Source organism: Prinia subflava, chromosome 17 (genome assembly GCF_021018805.1).
Source record: "Prinia subflava isolate CZ2003 ecotype Zambia chromosome 17, Cam_Psub_1.2, whole genome shotgun sequence".
Classification (NCBI taxonomy): Eukaryota; Metazoa; Chordata; class Aves; order Passeriformes; family Cisticolidae; genus Prinia; species Prinia subflava.
The window spans coordinates 226930-240276 of NC_086263.1; the positions used below are offsets into that span (position 1 = coordinate 226930).

General features: G+C 42.1%; 1 protein-coding gene across 1 annotated transcript; it reads right to left on the reverse strand.

The window, feature by feature from the left end:
* Positions 1–13125, reverse strand: JPT2 (Jupiter microtubule associated homolog 2). The gene is made up of 5 exons (XM_063414852.1): positions 12972–13125; positions 6056–6204; positions 5438–5580; positions 3099–3144; positions 1–2362 (listed from the first exon to the last, which is right to left on the reverse strand). The coding sequence occupies exons 1-5, from the start codon at positions 13013–13015 to the stop codon at positions 2178–2180; spliced, it is 567 nt and encodes a 188-aa protein (XP_063270922.1). The 5' UTR covers positions 13016–13125; the 3' UTR covers positions 1–2177.
* Positions 13126–13347: the final 222 nt, after the last annotated feature.

Genomic DNA, 13347 nt, shown 5'->3' on the forward strand with positions numbered 1-13347 from the left:
TGAAGTAACAAAACACAGAGGTTTATTCATAACGGCATGTTCTGTCATTTGATTTTCAATCCCCTTCTGTCCCAGAGAAATGCTTAGATGAATCTTAATTGAAGAGTTGAAAACATTGTTTAGATTCCAAAGAAAGAAATCCAAGAAAATGAATATAGTTCAACTAATTTAAGGCCTAGTTTAAGTTGCTCTTTAAAAGACAGGCACTGAAGCCAATGCACATCAGGTACTAAAAGATGCCAAATGCTTGGTGTTGCAGATAGCACCAGCTACACCAGAACCTACAAAGTAGGAAGCTGCCTCTGGTTGACTTTTCTACATGACAGCTTTCTTCAAGTACTGGAACAAGGAACTGAAATGGCTAATGTGTCTGAGACTCAGCCAGAGGCTGGAGAGCACAGACTCAGGAAGAGCTGCTACAAAATACATGTTTGGAAGTAACATAAGTTCATTCCAGGATTGCAGTTTGAACTACTGCCTTGTTCTCCTGGGGGAAAAATTAACAGGCAGCTCCAAACCAATCTGAAAAGTACAAAGGCATTTAAATCCCTACTTTCAAAGGCTGTTTCTATTCTAGCACTGCCCCATCTGTTTCACGATTTGAAAAGGCAACTGAGTCTTAAAGCAGTCACCCACCACTGCTGACACAAGGGAACTGCACGGCCTAGGAAGCATTACAATCACAGAGAGATTTAGAACCTGGCCCAGCATCCCATCTCAATGGTAGCTGTTCCCAGGGAATGTGGGCTACAACAGCAATGGATATACACAGTAAGGCCACTTGTTCTTTGGTGTACCTGAACAATTCCTGTTTTGATATGTCATACTTTAAAGGTTTATATATTCAATATATTTAACAGTAAACACCTAGAGTTAACATTCATATATCAAAGCTCTGGATACGATCATAAAATCCATTCAGAGAACAAACCCTCCTCCCAAAACATCTGTGCAAAACATGCACATCTTCCAAACGTGATTTACAACAGATTTTGGTAATACAAACCTTCTGTTTGTGCGGGCTTTGTTTTTCCAATTAAGGTAATCTTCAACAAAATCAACTACAGCTCTTGGTTGGGGAGAACTCACATAATTCTTCCAATCTTACCAACAAAAATCTGAGACAGTCAAAGACAGAGGTAAGGCTGATGAAAGACAGATGAATTCACTAAGAGACTCAGCACAAGTGAAACCAACAGGAAATTCACTGTGGTGGGGACAGGAGAACAGTCCTGGTTTCCACATAAAGCCAAGTGGAAACCTGTGTTGAAGCTAAGCCCTTTCTACACAGGCTGGGTCAGAGTGACCTGGCTGATACCTCAGCATATTCTCAAGTTGCCTCTGTTCAAAGAGTACCATAAAACCATATTGTTTGCACCCACATCTTTACCAGAAAACATAAAAGCACTCAACTAGAAGCACCTACATGAAACAGCATGTTGGACTGCCACATGTGAAGAGCTAGTTACAGTAATCAGCAAATTACTACAGGCATCCAAAAGACCTGACTACCTGGGGAGGGGAAGACCCACAGTCTTTACAAACATATGATGGTTTATGAGTATAAAAGAAACTTTCACCATATTTTCTCCTTGTATCAGCAATCATGTGCTGCAAGCAAGATAGGAGAAAAAGAAGCAATGACCAAAGATACTCTTAACCATGGCAACACTACTTGCTCCAGTGGAACATATTTGCATTAACATGACAGCAAGTCAGCTCACAATGTGAAGCTGCATCCCATTGCCCAGGGGAAAACCCAGCCTACCTGCTGTACTTCAGAATCTTCACGTGTGATCTCCAGGACCCTTCCCATTCACAATGTTTGACATATTGACTGTATGGATAAGCCTGATTCCACAATAGCATCCTGAGCCACAAGCCAGCTAAGAATCTAACAGTCTGAGGAACTCACCACTAAGTAGCACTAATTATTCACAAAGTTACACTAATGTCTGGCTCTGCCATCCACCTAGGCAGGCCAATACTCACATCTTCCACAAGGCATCCATTCCCTCCCCAGCCCTTCTTCCCCAAATCACCAGGTTATCCTTCCTACGCACTCTAACATAACCCTCATCCATCTGCCTAAGAATCTATTCACAAGCAATAGTGTATAAACTGACCTCGCCAGCACAGGCAAGAGTTTCTCCATTAGTGACAGTGACATGATGACCCTAATAGAATGCAATGCTGGATTTTCCCCCTGGCGGATTGAGGACTTTGTTGTGCGAGCGTGGCCTTGGCCCTAGTCGGGGTTCGTGATTGTCTATCTTGGCTTCTGGCTCCTTGCATCGCTCCTCTTTGCCCAGAGTTTTTTTCTCGCCTCCATCTTCCAGATGTGGTTTGATATTTTCTGTAGCTGCATTAAAGAAAACAGATTGGATCATCAGATCACTCACTATTCTGTAGTGCACAAAGTGCACTTATCTTCTGTCGGCTGCATTATTTCCCACATCTCCCATCCACACACACCAGTTTCTCATTACCTGTTCATTTTTCCTGAAGGAAACATGTGCTAAGAAAAGAACTTAACTTTTCACAACAATTCCTCTCTTCCTTCAGCAATCTTTCTAACTAGGATATGAAGACTGAGCAATACACCTTCAGAATTATTTTTAGCAGTTGCAGGCAATTAGGAGATACAATGTACGAACCAATCCTTTTATACTAAATTTGAAAGCAGGGTTCCCATCATTCTTTAACAACTTGCTGAGCAATAATACATTTTGTCAGTCAATTGTTTATTATTTACAACTACAGAAGGCCAAAATTAGCCATTTGAGATGGCAAGAGAGGAAGAGGTAATCTGATGTTATGCCATATACAGATTCCATATATATCTGTATATACACACATGGTATCAAGCAAAGTCTAAACACACAGACACAGAATATCATGACTCATGTCTGTGTTTTCCTCAATAAAAAGGAAGAGAACCATTTCCCTAAGACAAGCGATTAGATTTATGCCTAGACTTTCCGGTCATGTTATCCTAAAAACATGAGACTAAGGCAAGCATTTAAGCAGAAGCACAAGAAACTTCCTCATAGCTTATCTTCCCAAAGAGAACAAGGAAAATAATTTCTCTTGCTGACCTTCTAGCTTCTTTGGTATTTCCTCTTCTTTCAAGACAATGTGATCCTGCAAAGAAATCAAAAACTATCTTAGTGTATTCTTGTTCTCAAACAGCAAGTCTGTCACAAAATCCTTCTGGAAGTTTTGCTTAATTTCTAAGTTTAGAGATCACTGATCACATAAAAGCAAGCTGTATGCAGCCCTTCATCCCCTCCACTTCTACAGAACCTCAAAAGCAGGGGCACACATCTATTATTTTATGGCAAGGTGCACATCTAAGACAATTCATTGAAACATGGATGAAGAGGCTACATTAGATCATCAAAATGGTAAGCGAAGCAGTGGTGGGTTAACTGCCAGACTCAAATTTAGAGGTCTTCTTCAACCTTAAGGATTAATTGATTTTAAGGTCAATAATTACTATTCCTGTCAAGCACCTGCTATCATGCAGGAGAACTTGGTACACACAACTATAATACAAGCAGCCCCCGAAGACCCTATTTGTATGCAGCAATTCCTGTCTTCAGCAAGTTTCCTAACAGTCAGGTAATAATCAAAACATCTTAAGACCATTTCCCCAACAATCTGAATTGACTGTTGGAAATACACAGTCACACTTCAGAGAAGTGTGTTTTCCTACCCACAAAACTCAACTTGCAGTGCTTTTTTTAAATATGCTTCTTTCTATCTCAGTATCTCCCGCAATTCCAATGCTCTAATTAATGACATAAGAATTTCCACAATGCTGTCCTCCATTTAGTCAGGAATTCAATGGAATTAAAGCTACATTTCTAAAACGCAACTAAAAAGAGCAACCATCCCAATAAAAGGGACAGAGAAACAAAGCCAACCTTCTACACTAACAGCACTACTCCTGCCAAAACCTAGCTACTGATCTTATTTTTCCTCCTCGTCCTTTCATATGGCCCCAGATATTATTCAGACATGCATAAAAATAAACCACTGTACCAACACCTTAAATTTAAGAGGGAAAAAAAAACAAAGGCAAGGAAGTTAAACTGGACAGATCCTTTCTTCCTAAGCTTCCAGGAAAAATTAGACTGTTTTCAGCAAAATGACAATTTCTGTCCTGGTTTCAGCCAGTACGGGATTAATTTTTGCAGTAGCCAGAGAGGTCATGGCCAAGACCTGGAGCTTATTCTATACCACATCACGTGCCAGGCGTGGAGAGGGCCGCTGGTGGCTGAGCAGTTGGGGTAGTATGAGAACTGTTCATCCTTCTTGCACACTCCATTATTAATTTTGTTGCTGTTACTGTTCTTTTCTTATCTCACTGCTATTTCCAGTAAATTGTTTTTATCTCAACCCATGATTTTTATCTTTTAGCTCCAATTTCTCTCCCCAGCCACAGGAAGGTGGAGGGGAGTGTGAGTGGTGCATGTTTTGGAGTGTTTTCCATGGGAACACTAAACTGGGGAACACCATTCCTAAAACACATCAGTTTCATAGAATATTGAATTTTCATGCTGTGTGACATGCTGGAAACATTATCACCATAATAGTTACTTCACTTATTAGTATTTACTTAGACTAAGGGAGCAGGTCCTAAATGTGCATATAAGGCACTTAAATACAGTAACTGGTAATGTATCCTGCTTTTTCCAAACCCAGGTGTGGTCATAACTACAAGCAACTACTATTACACATACCAGCTTTTAAGATCAAAACTCAACTGTATAACCTATGTGTAACAACTGTAACTATGAGACATATACTAATGTATGCTAAGAGACATCTTTGTCTATCTTGTACAAATCAAGTACCTGCTGGGCATGACACCACTGATCCCAAGTTCACTTTTTCACTGTTGATCACTTAAGCCTAATTTGTTGAAGTGCTTTCAAGGTGACTATAGATACCTGTATTTAAGAGAGGTGAAGTACACAGCCAGGCCTCACAAAGGTTTATGACTGTAGCTTACTGGAGTTTCTGACTACAGCTCACCAACTTCCCAAGTCTGCATCAAAATCACATCTGCCAAACTGCAGAATAAGAAGAAATATCTCCTCCTTATCTAGTTTAAATGCCTCTTGGCTCTGTCAAGCGCTCCAGCTGTACCTCACTTACAAGAAAGATCAAAGGCTTTTTCCTCTCTTTTTTTCCTTCTTTTTTTGAATGCACATCTGCAGTCTAATTAATACTTTTACAATAAACTGCAGAGGTCTGATACACCCAAAATAACAAGATATCAAAGAGACTTTGGGAATAACCATCTAACTCAAAGTCACTCCATGCACATTCAGTTCTGTTCTTAGGGAGTGCACAGGCACATGACAGAGCACAACAGGACCCTAGAGCTGCTGGCTTCTTGATCTGACAGCAACAGAAGTACAAATACCTTGGGTTTGTTTGGGTGTGCTCGCACAATGCTGGGAGATACAGGAGACCCAAAGATATCGCTTGTTTTCCCACCAGGTGGATTCATGCGTGGACGAGGCTGAGCAGAACTGGAGTCCTCAAAAATGCCACTTTCTTTTCCTCCTGCAAGGCAGTTATTAAGACTTTTTTCTAGATTAGTTTTATCAGACAATATTAAAAAAAGAAATCTCTCTCTCTGTATATATATATGTAAAATCCAAGGGCTTCTACAACCCTGATAGCTAGGGACTTTGTCATACTTGCCTAGTTGAAATCCTTTGTTACAATTCACCTATGGATCTCAAATTGAGCTAACTGCTGATACAGCTCTACAATAGAAGTGGTTTCCTTTCATTATTTCTTAGAACCTCAGTTTGGAAAGAATTAAGACTTGAATGATGTGTAAAACATCTGTGAACATGCAGCTCACTGAGATATTCATATATTCAGAGGTCTGAAGAGATTTGTTGTTCCAACTACTCAGTATATAAAAATGCAACATCAAAAACCAGATCCCAGTGTTCCAGTTTAGGAACACAAATCCATTCTATGCTGCAATTCAGAGCCCAGTCACACACAAAGAGGGGGCAGCTTTTACCTGGAGGGTTTGTTCTTTTTGGAATGTTCTGAGGTTGTTCTGATGCTCCAAAGATATTGGATGCCATCCGGTGTGGCCTGGTTGAAGAAGACACTTCTTCTGCACTACCAAAGAGATTACTAGAATCTCCCCCTGGGGGCTTCAATACCCTGTATCACAGAATGAGAAACAAGATAAAAAAGTTCATTTAACATTTATAGCATTCAACATATTTGATGTTCCCTCCCCATTCTCTCTTTGTATGTAACTACCCTCATTTTAATTTACTTTAGGCAATTCTGCTGTAGCCATGAAGTATCTACTTTTCAAGAGCTGTTTTAATATTCTTAGGTTCAGCACAAATATTGCCAACCTCCTGGTCAGTCAACTTGATCATTAGGGTATCCATGATTACATGGAATGATCCTAACACTGCCATCTACACAAATGGCTACACTATCTGTGGTGTTCCAGAAACAACAGAGATTACGAGAAGCCACATGATGGTCAGGATTTTAAAAATAACCATTACTGATTCAGACTTACTGCTAAACTACACATGCCAACTTTGAATCTGCGACACAATTCAAACCCATTAACTTTTAAATAAAGGCAGACATTTCATAACTACAAAAAATTTGCTCATCTCAACCATCAGTTATCATAATAGCTACTGTAGTTTAAAATGGAGAGACAGGATACAAAAAAGCTAATTGCAGCGGTCAAGCTACAAATCCATTAAAACTAAAGCTTTGCACCAGAGGATATCAAATGGATCTGCAGAAAAATTGGAGCTTACAACAGAAATCATCTGACTTCTTGAAAACTTACCAAAAGTCATGCTTGTCCTTCAGTAGTATTTCCACAGTTAATGTCTATGTCTTGTTCAACAGACTACAGGTCCTGCCCCAAAAAGGAATCTAACTACATTTGGGAGTAGAATCAGTGGAATTAATTAGAAAATTAACAGAAAAAGCACAGGAAAGAGATTAATACCTAAATATGACTGGAAAGAAGTTCAGAAAAAATAAAGCACCTGGGGGTGCTGGCTGACAGTGGCTGAACATCAGCTGAGTGTGCCCAGGTAGGCAAGAAGGCCAATGTGGTGGTGGGCTTTTGATAAGTTATAGTTTACTCCTGTTATCTCCTCAGTGCCCGGTGTCTGGTTTGCCCCAGATCTTCCCCTCCCCTGTTCTTTATCCCCCTTTCCTGACCTTGCCCTGTATTAACTTGGGGCCAATCACCTACCAGCCCCACCCCTCTGCCCCCTGGTTTAAATGTTAAGCACGCAGGGATCCCTCTCTCTTGCTTACCATCTTTGAAGAATAAACATCTGAGAGAGTCTTCTCTAATTCCTCGTTCTGAGCCTTGTCAGTATAAAGACCACTGCCGCAGAGACAGCCTGTTCTGCACCATCTCTCGGACTGCTGGCATTCTGAGAGTGGTACTCCTGGCACTAGGGCCGGAGTTTTGAGATAGCAGGGTCTCACTGGCACTTCAGTGACAGACATCCTGGCCTGTACCAGGACCAATGTGGCCACCAGGACCTCTGGGCACTGGTGAGGCATCTGAAATCATAGGGGCAGTTTTGGGCCCCTCTTCAGACAAGAGAGATCTTAAGTGGCTGGAGCATATCCATAGAAGAGAATGGAGTTGGGGAAGGCTCTGGAGAGCAAGCCTGAATGAGGAGCAGCTGAAGGAGCTGGAGGAGGCCCAGCCTGGAGAAAAGGAGGCTCAGTGGGGACCTTCTGGCTCTCCACAACTCTCTGACAGGAGGGGGCAGCCAGGGGGGGTTGGGCTCTGCTCCCAGGGAACCGGGACAGGACAAGGGGAAACAGCCTCAAGTTGTGCCAGGGGAGGGCAGACTGGACATCAGGAGGAATTTCTTCACAGGAAGGGTTGTTAAACATTGGAATGGGCTGCCTGGGGCAGTGGTAATCACCATCCCCGTAGGTGTTCATGAAATGACAGAATGTAGCACTTAATGCTCGGGTCTAGCTGACAAGCAGTCAAAGGTTGCACTCTATGATCTCAGAGGGCTTTTCCAGCCTTAACTATTCTGGGATTCTGTATCAAAAATAAATTTTACATCTACCAATTACCCACAGTCTTAGCAGCTGAACAAAGGTAGTTTCTCAATTATACTACTTCTAATCTGAACCCTTGATCTGGAACCTAAAGTAACCTTTGCTATTAAACCAAGAGAACAGTTACAAACGGCAAGATCTTGATCCCACCCCACCTGAACACAATTCAAATGTCAGTGAATTATTACAACCCCTCCTCTCCCTAGCACATCATTACAGGTGAGCTATGCCAAGCATAAAATAAGGTTCCTCTTGGTGCCAAGATCTACTCCAGTTTAAGATTTAATTTCACAAAAGTAGAGATATTTGGCTGCTCTGTCAGAAAATGGGCTTTGTGTGCACTTCAGATCTCAAGATCCAGAAAGCAGTTTTAGGCCTTTTGGGAAGGAGAAAAAAGTTCCTCTTTTAGTCTGGTGTGGAAAATCAAGGCACAGAAAATTCTCAAAACCTTGCACCTACAGGCCCAGACTTAGAAATGAATACAGGGTTTGATCTGAGATCTTGGAAAAGGCTTCCAGATTTAGAGACTAGAAGCAAGAATGTGGATTTGTAGTTTAAGTAGAAACACGTTAAACGATGTAATAGAAAGGTTTAGGGTTTAAAGGTTAAGATATGGAAGTAGTAATAAAGGTAATAAGAAGTTTTAAGGTGTAGTTCTGTAAGTTTGTGTGTAATTATATGATTGGTTAAGAAAGTCCACACTACGGCAAAAACACATAAAACAAAATAATTAACTATTGGCTTAAAGACAAACATTCTTTGTGCAGTAGTTCATTGGCTAGTAAGTCTTTAAAAGCCATTGTAACTAGAGTTCTTGTGACTACTGGCTTATGCCATGAAGATGTTCTCACCCTTCATGAGACTGTAAAAGATAAGAGCAATAAATCATGCTTTAATACGTCTCTCAGTAGTCCCGTCTCTCTCATGCAATCCTGATAGTCTGGGAATAGTTTATGTAGACAGTATTAGCATCAGAGAGACTGTCTTTGCTGGCTAATTTCAATATTTTAATCCTTAGTATGATTGTGGATTTAATAAATCCTTTTAGCTTAAGGAGTACCGAGAATTTCAGCAGACAAAATAACTCCTTGTCCAAAGCACAAGTTAGAGCATACAAAGATTATTTATTTACAATTTAGTGTTCAACAGACTACAGATCCAACTAGCCTCTGTGCTCTCCCTGTATTTTAGAAGACTTAAACCCACTATTAAAGCAGACAATGTATAGGTAAATTATGTATTTCAATCATTAAAATGGTCCAGAAACCATGAGGCAGTTCAAGTATTTAAAGTGGGGAGACTGAGTGAAAAGGGAACTCTACAAAAAAGTAGTTTGGGAAGGGGGTCTCCGTTAAAATGGAGTCCTCTCACATAATTTAAATGATTTTTGAATTTGTCTGTTCTTTTCAGCTATTTTTAAACTCCATTTAGTCTTTCTTGCATTCCAACTACACTAAGTATACCAGCAAAGAGACTGAAAGGAAGGAAAAAGCTGTTTATACAGCTGGAGTCTCTTACACCCCAGATTCATTCAATTTACCACACTGTTTGCTTAACACATGCCTACAAGCATAGAAGGGACTAATAAAATAACTACATTCAGAATTTTTTTGGTTTAAGAAAAATAGCCAGTCATAAGAATCAAATTACTCCTCGTTCCTGCAGTGGGTTTTAAGAGCTATTGCAGAAGAAAATTCTAGAGAAAATCCATTTTAAGATTAAAAGTCTTGATAATTCAGTAAGGAAACTTCATCAAAATGAATCCAACACTGATTAATCTTCTACTATCCTCTTATTTTCAGCTTAGTATCCACACTAAGAAAATCCTACTGTTGAATAAATTAACTAGAGGCATCACTGGTGGTGCTTACAAGGTTGAAATCAGCAAAAGTACTTTTTCTGCCAGCATCATGCAAAATAATGTCTTGACCCTACATATACAAAGTGGATTTACCACCTCAGTTTCAAGAGCTTTGAAATGCTGGGAACCTTCCAAGCATTACATAAACTTTCGAATGGCAGCAACACCAGATTAATAAAATCTGAACTAATACAAAGTCAGATAACTAAGTCATTCACAGGACTTACCAAAAATAACCTTGAAATACAGCAACAAAGTCTGTCAGCTGATGCCAACAAAGAGGACAGGGCATTCATTCCCTCCAACCAAATATGTGGGAGAATACAAAGCTATTTTGTGCTGTGTAGCCTCTAGAGCACTGCTGGCCTCCCTGTACTACCACGTACTCAGTTCTAGAGCAGTGAGACATGCAGGTCTCCCACACCATGTAAGAGAATCAGATTTCACCTGTAAATCATACCAAAAGTAAACAGCACGCTAAACTCAGCAAGCCAAGATGAGCTGCTTTAACAGAGTACACAGAAATTTAACATATACTGTATAGTAACTTCAGTGTATACTTTATAGCCATTTTAGTTTACATCATTATTATGCCAGTTTATATAGAAACATTTTTGTTTCTTGTACCGAGATATGTTGGGTCTTTCTTCCTTTGGGAAGGTGTTTTATTCTTTCACACTGTGAAAAAATAGCCCTTTGTCTTCTATAAAATCTACATCTGCCTTACTCCCCCTCCCCTTCAGCAGACCAGAAGTTGGTGAACTCCTCTAAAACAGCTAAATCAAGAGCCCTATTCTGCAAGTTTAAAAGCCCTACTAATTGCTTTGTTCTCTTCTGGCAGATTTGCAGAATTTTAATTACTTCTTCTGATCTTTTTTTTAATTCCCTACATTCTAACACACTTGAATTTGAATGCCCTTTCTTCATTAAGTCTTTCAGTGCACCTATGGAAGGCTTATCCATTACTTCAAGATGCCCTCTACATAATATATTTTTTTAATCCTGCCTGAAAGTTAAACACTGAAGTTTTACCAGTTTTCAGACTGTTCTAATACAGTAGATAAGAGCTGTGTTATTACATATGAGACTAGCAGAAAGCAGGTGTTGAGGTTTGGAACCGCCGGCTCTAAAACAAGACCAGAGGTCCTGGGGTGTTCCCGCTGTGGGATCAATAGAGACTCACGGCTCATTAAACAGCTCACTCACATACAAACAGCAAGCTGTGTTATGCAGCCATGCTCTTGATCTGAAAGCGCCACAATACTCTGCAGTGGCCCTGGTGGGAGTAGAGGAACGTATTATATTTCCGAGATGGTTAAATTTACCATTGTCAGCTCTTTGCAGTAGTTGTGAAACTGCTCATACACAGGACAAACCGAGAGGATGTTATTACAATGCATCTTTATAGCGCACAACAGCAGAATGATACAACTCTGTCCTGCTTTGTTTTTAGAAGCTCTTAGACATGCAGTTCCATGTTTTATTCCGAAAAAGCAAAACTTTCTTAAAAGTACAAAGTGTCATTGTTATAGTTTAATAAAATAAAACTAGGCAGTTAATTCAATTCAGCAAACTAGTTGCTTGCTCTACCACTGCATGCATTAACAGGATCACTAGAAACACGTTTCAGTGGACAATTAAGTGAAAGCTTTCACTTAAAACCTTCGTAGCATAATTTATTTCTAGAAGTAACACGCCTGTATTATGAAGTTCTCAAAATGCAAACACTTGTTCATAATTTTCTAGGTAAGATTTACACACAAGGAAGACCTTTTTTTCCCCCACTTCCACAGCTAGCGGTGATTGCTGCAGGGATTTGGAATCAGTTTTATTTAGAGCAACTTCTAGATACCAAGAACTGCAATAGGATTTGCATTCTCACTAAATAAAGTTTTGTTCAGGGAATGAACAGAATAAGCTGTGTCTTTAAACCAGGTACTTTTGCGCTTGATGGCCCAGGCCATGAGTCAGTATAGTAAACGCCACAGAGACCATGCTGCCAACCCAGTACAGGAAGTTCCTGCGGTGCTGCCACGGGCTCTGGTGCAGAGCTGTGAGTGGCTCCAGCCTGCTCTCAGGCACCACAAATACACCCCGACACGGCAACGGGGAGCAAGCTGTAAGGCTACTTTTGCTCGCTGCTAACAAACACGCTGCAATAGTCTGCCCGGAAATCCAACTGATGCGTTAAACGTGGTTTCAAAATTACTATGGTAACAGAGACTACACTAAGGACAGAGCACCCTTAAAAGTCTTCTAAAACCAGGTCACAGATTGGAGCGACTGGAATGCGGGAAAACTTAAAGCATTCTCAGACCATTTCGAAACCCTTCCTCCTTCCCGCACGCGACAGCTTCAGAGATGGATTACTCACTGCATTCACAACCTGCGGTATTCAGGGATCTGCCCTCCTCCAAACAAAGCAATATACTTTAACTTCCGTAGGGCAAAAGCAAGCCGACATCTGCTTCTGCAGGCGTTTGTGCTGAATCCTCCCCTCACAGCTTCTAAGAGAGTAGCTCACCCTCACTCCACGTGAGTAGAAGTACGGCGGGAGAAGGTGCTCCCCGGCCCCAGGCACTTCTCCCCGCGCCGGAGTCCCTGCAGGAGCTCTGGGGTCCCCACCCGGCCCTGGGGCTCTCCCCGTGTGCCCCAAGCGTGGCCTCAGCCCAAGGCACCACCGACGGGAGCGCAGTGCGGCCACACCCCACCCAGCCCCCGGGGCGCAGGACAAGTAAACTGAGGCACGGCGAAGGCACCAGCCGTGCCCTGGCTTCTACCCGGCGGTACGCGACGTATGTGGCTGTGCTTCTGCCCACCGCAGCGAAGAGGCCCCTGAGGGGGAACCCTATCTCCTCAGCCAGAGCCTACATCCCCGACCCATCCCCCTCACGGCCCTCAGTCGGAGCCTGCACCTTCCCGCCCTCGAACAAAGCCCCGCCGAAGACCCGCGCCGCCGCACGACTCTTCCCGTGCCCCGCCACCCCACCTGGAGCTAGGCTTGGCCGACTCGGACTCCACATCCTGGAACATGGTGGCACTCAGCAGCTCCACTCTACAGCCCCGCTCCAACTGCGCCGAAGGGAGAGCCAGCTGCCCCGCCTTGCCGGACTATTGGCCGTCTAGCTGCCCATCATGACGAGCAGCCTATCGTACGCAGTTCTCCCGCTCGAAATCCCGCCTGGTCGGCCAGCCTCGCAGAGGGAGGGAAGCTTAAAACCACCCGCGTTGGCGTTCATCCTGTATGCCTTCCATTGGTTACACTGTTCATCCGTCAGAGGAAACTGCAAAGCTATTGGCTGAAGGAAGAGCGGGGCGAGCAGCGGGTGGGCATTTAATTCAATTCAGTACACCGGGTGGGGTAG

Excerpts from the sequence above, each read along its gene's own strand:
- JPT2 (XM_063414852.1), bottom strand. The coding sequence starts at position 13,015 with ATGTTCCAGGATGTGGAGTCCGAGTCGGCCAAGCCTAGCTCCAG. Across the intron at positions 6,205-12,971 it reads TCGGCCAAGCCTAGCTCCAG|GGTATTGAAGCCCCCAGGGG; the intron begins GTGGGGTGGCGG and ends TCTGTGATACAG. Across the intron at positions 2,363-3,098 it reads AATACCAAAGAAGCTAGAAG|CTACAGAAAATATCAAACCA; the intron begins GTCAGCAAGAGA and ends TCTTTAATGCAG.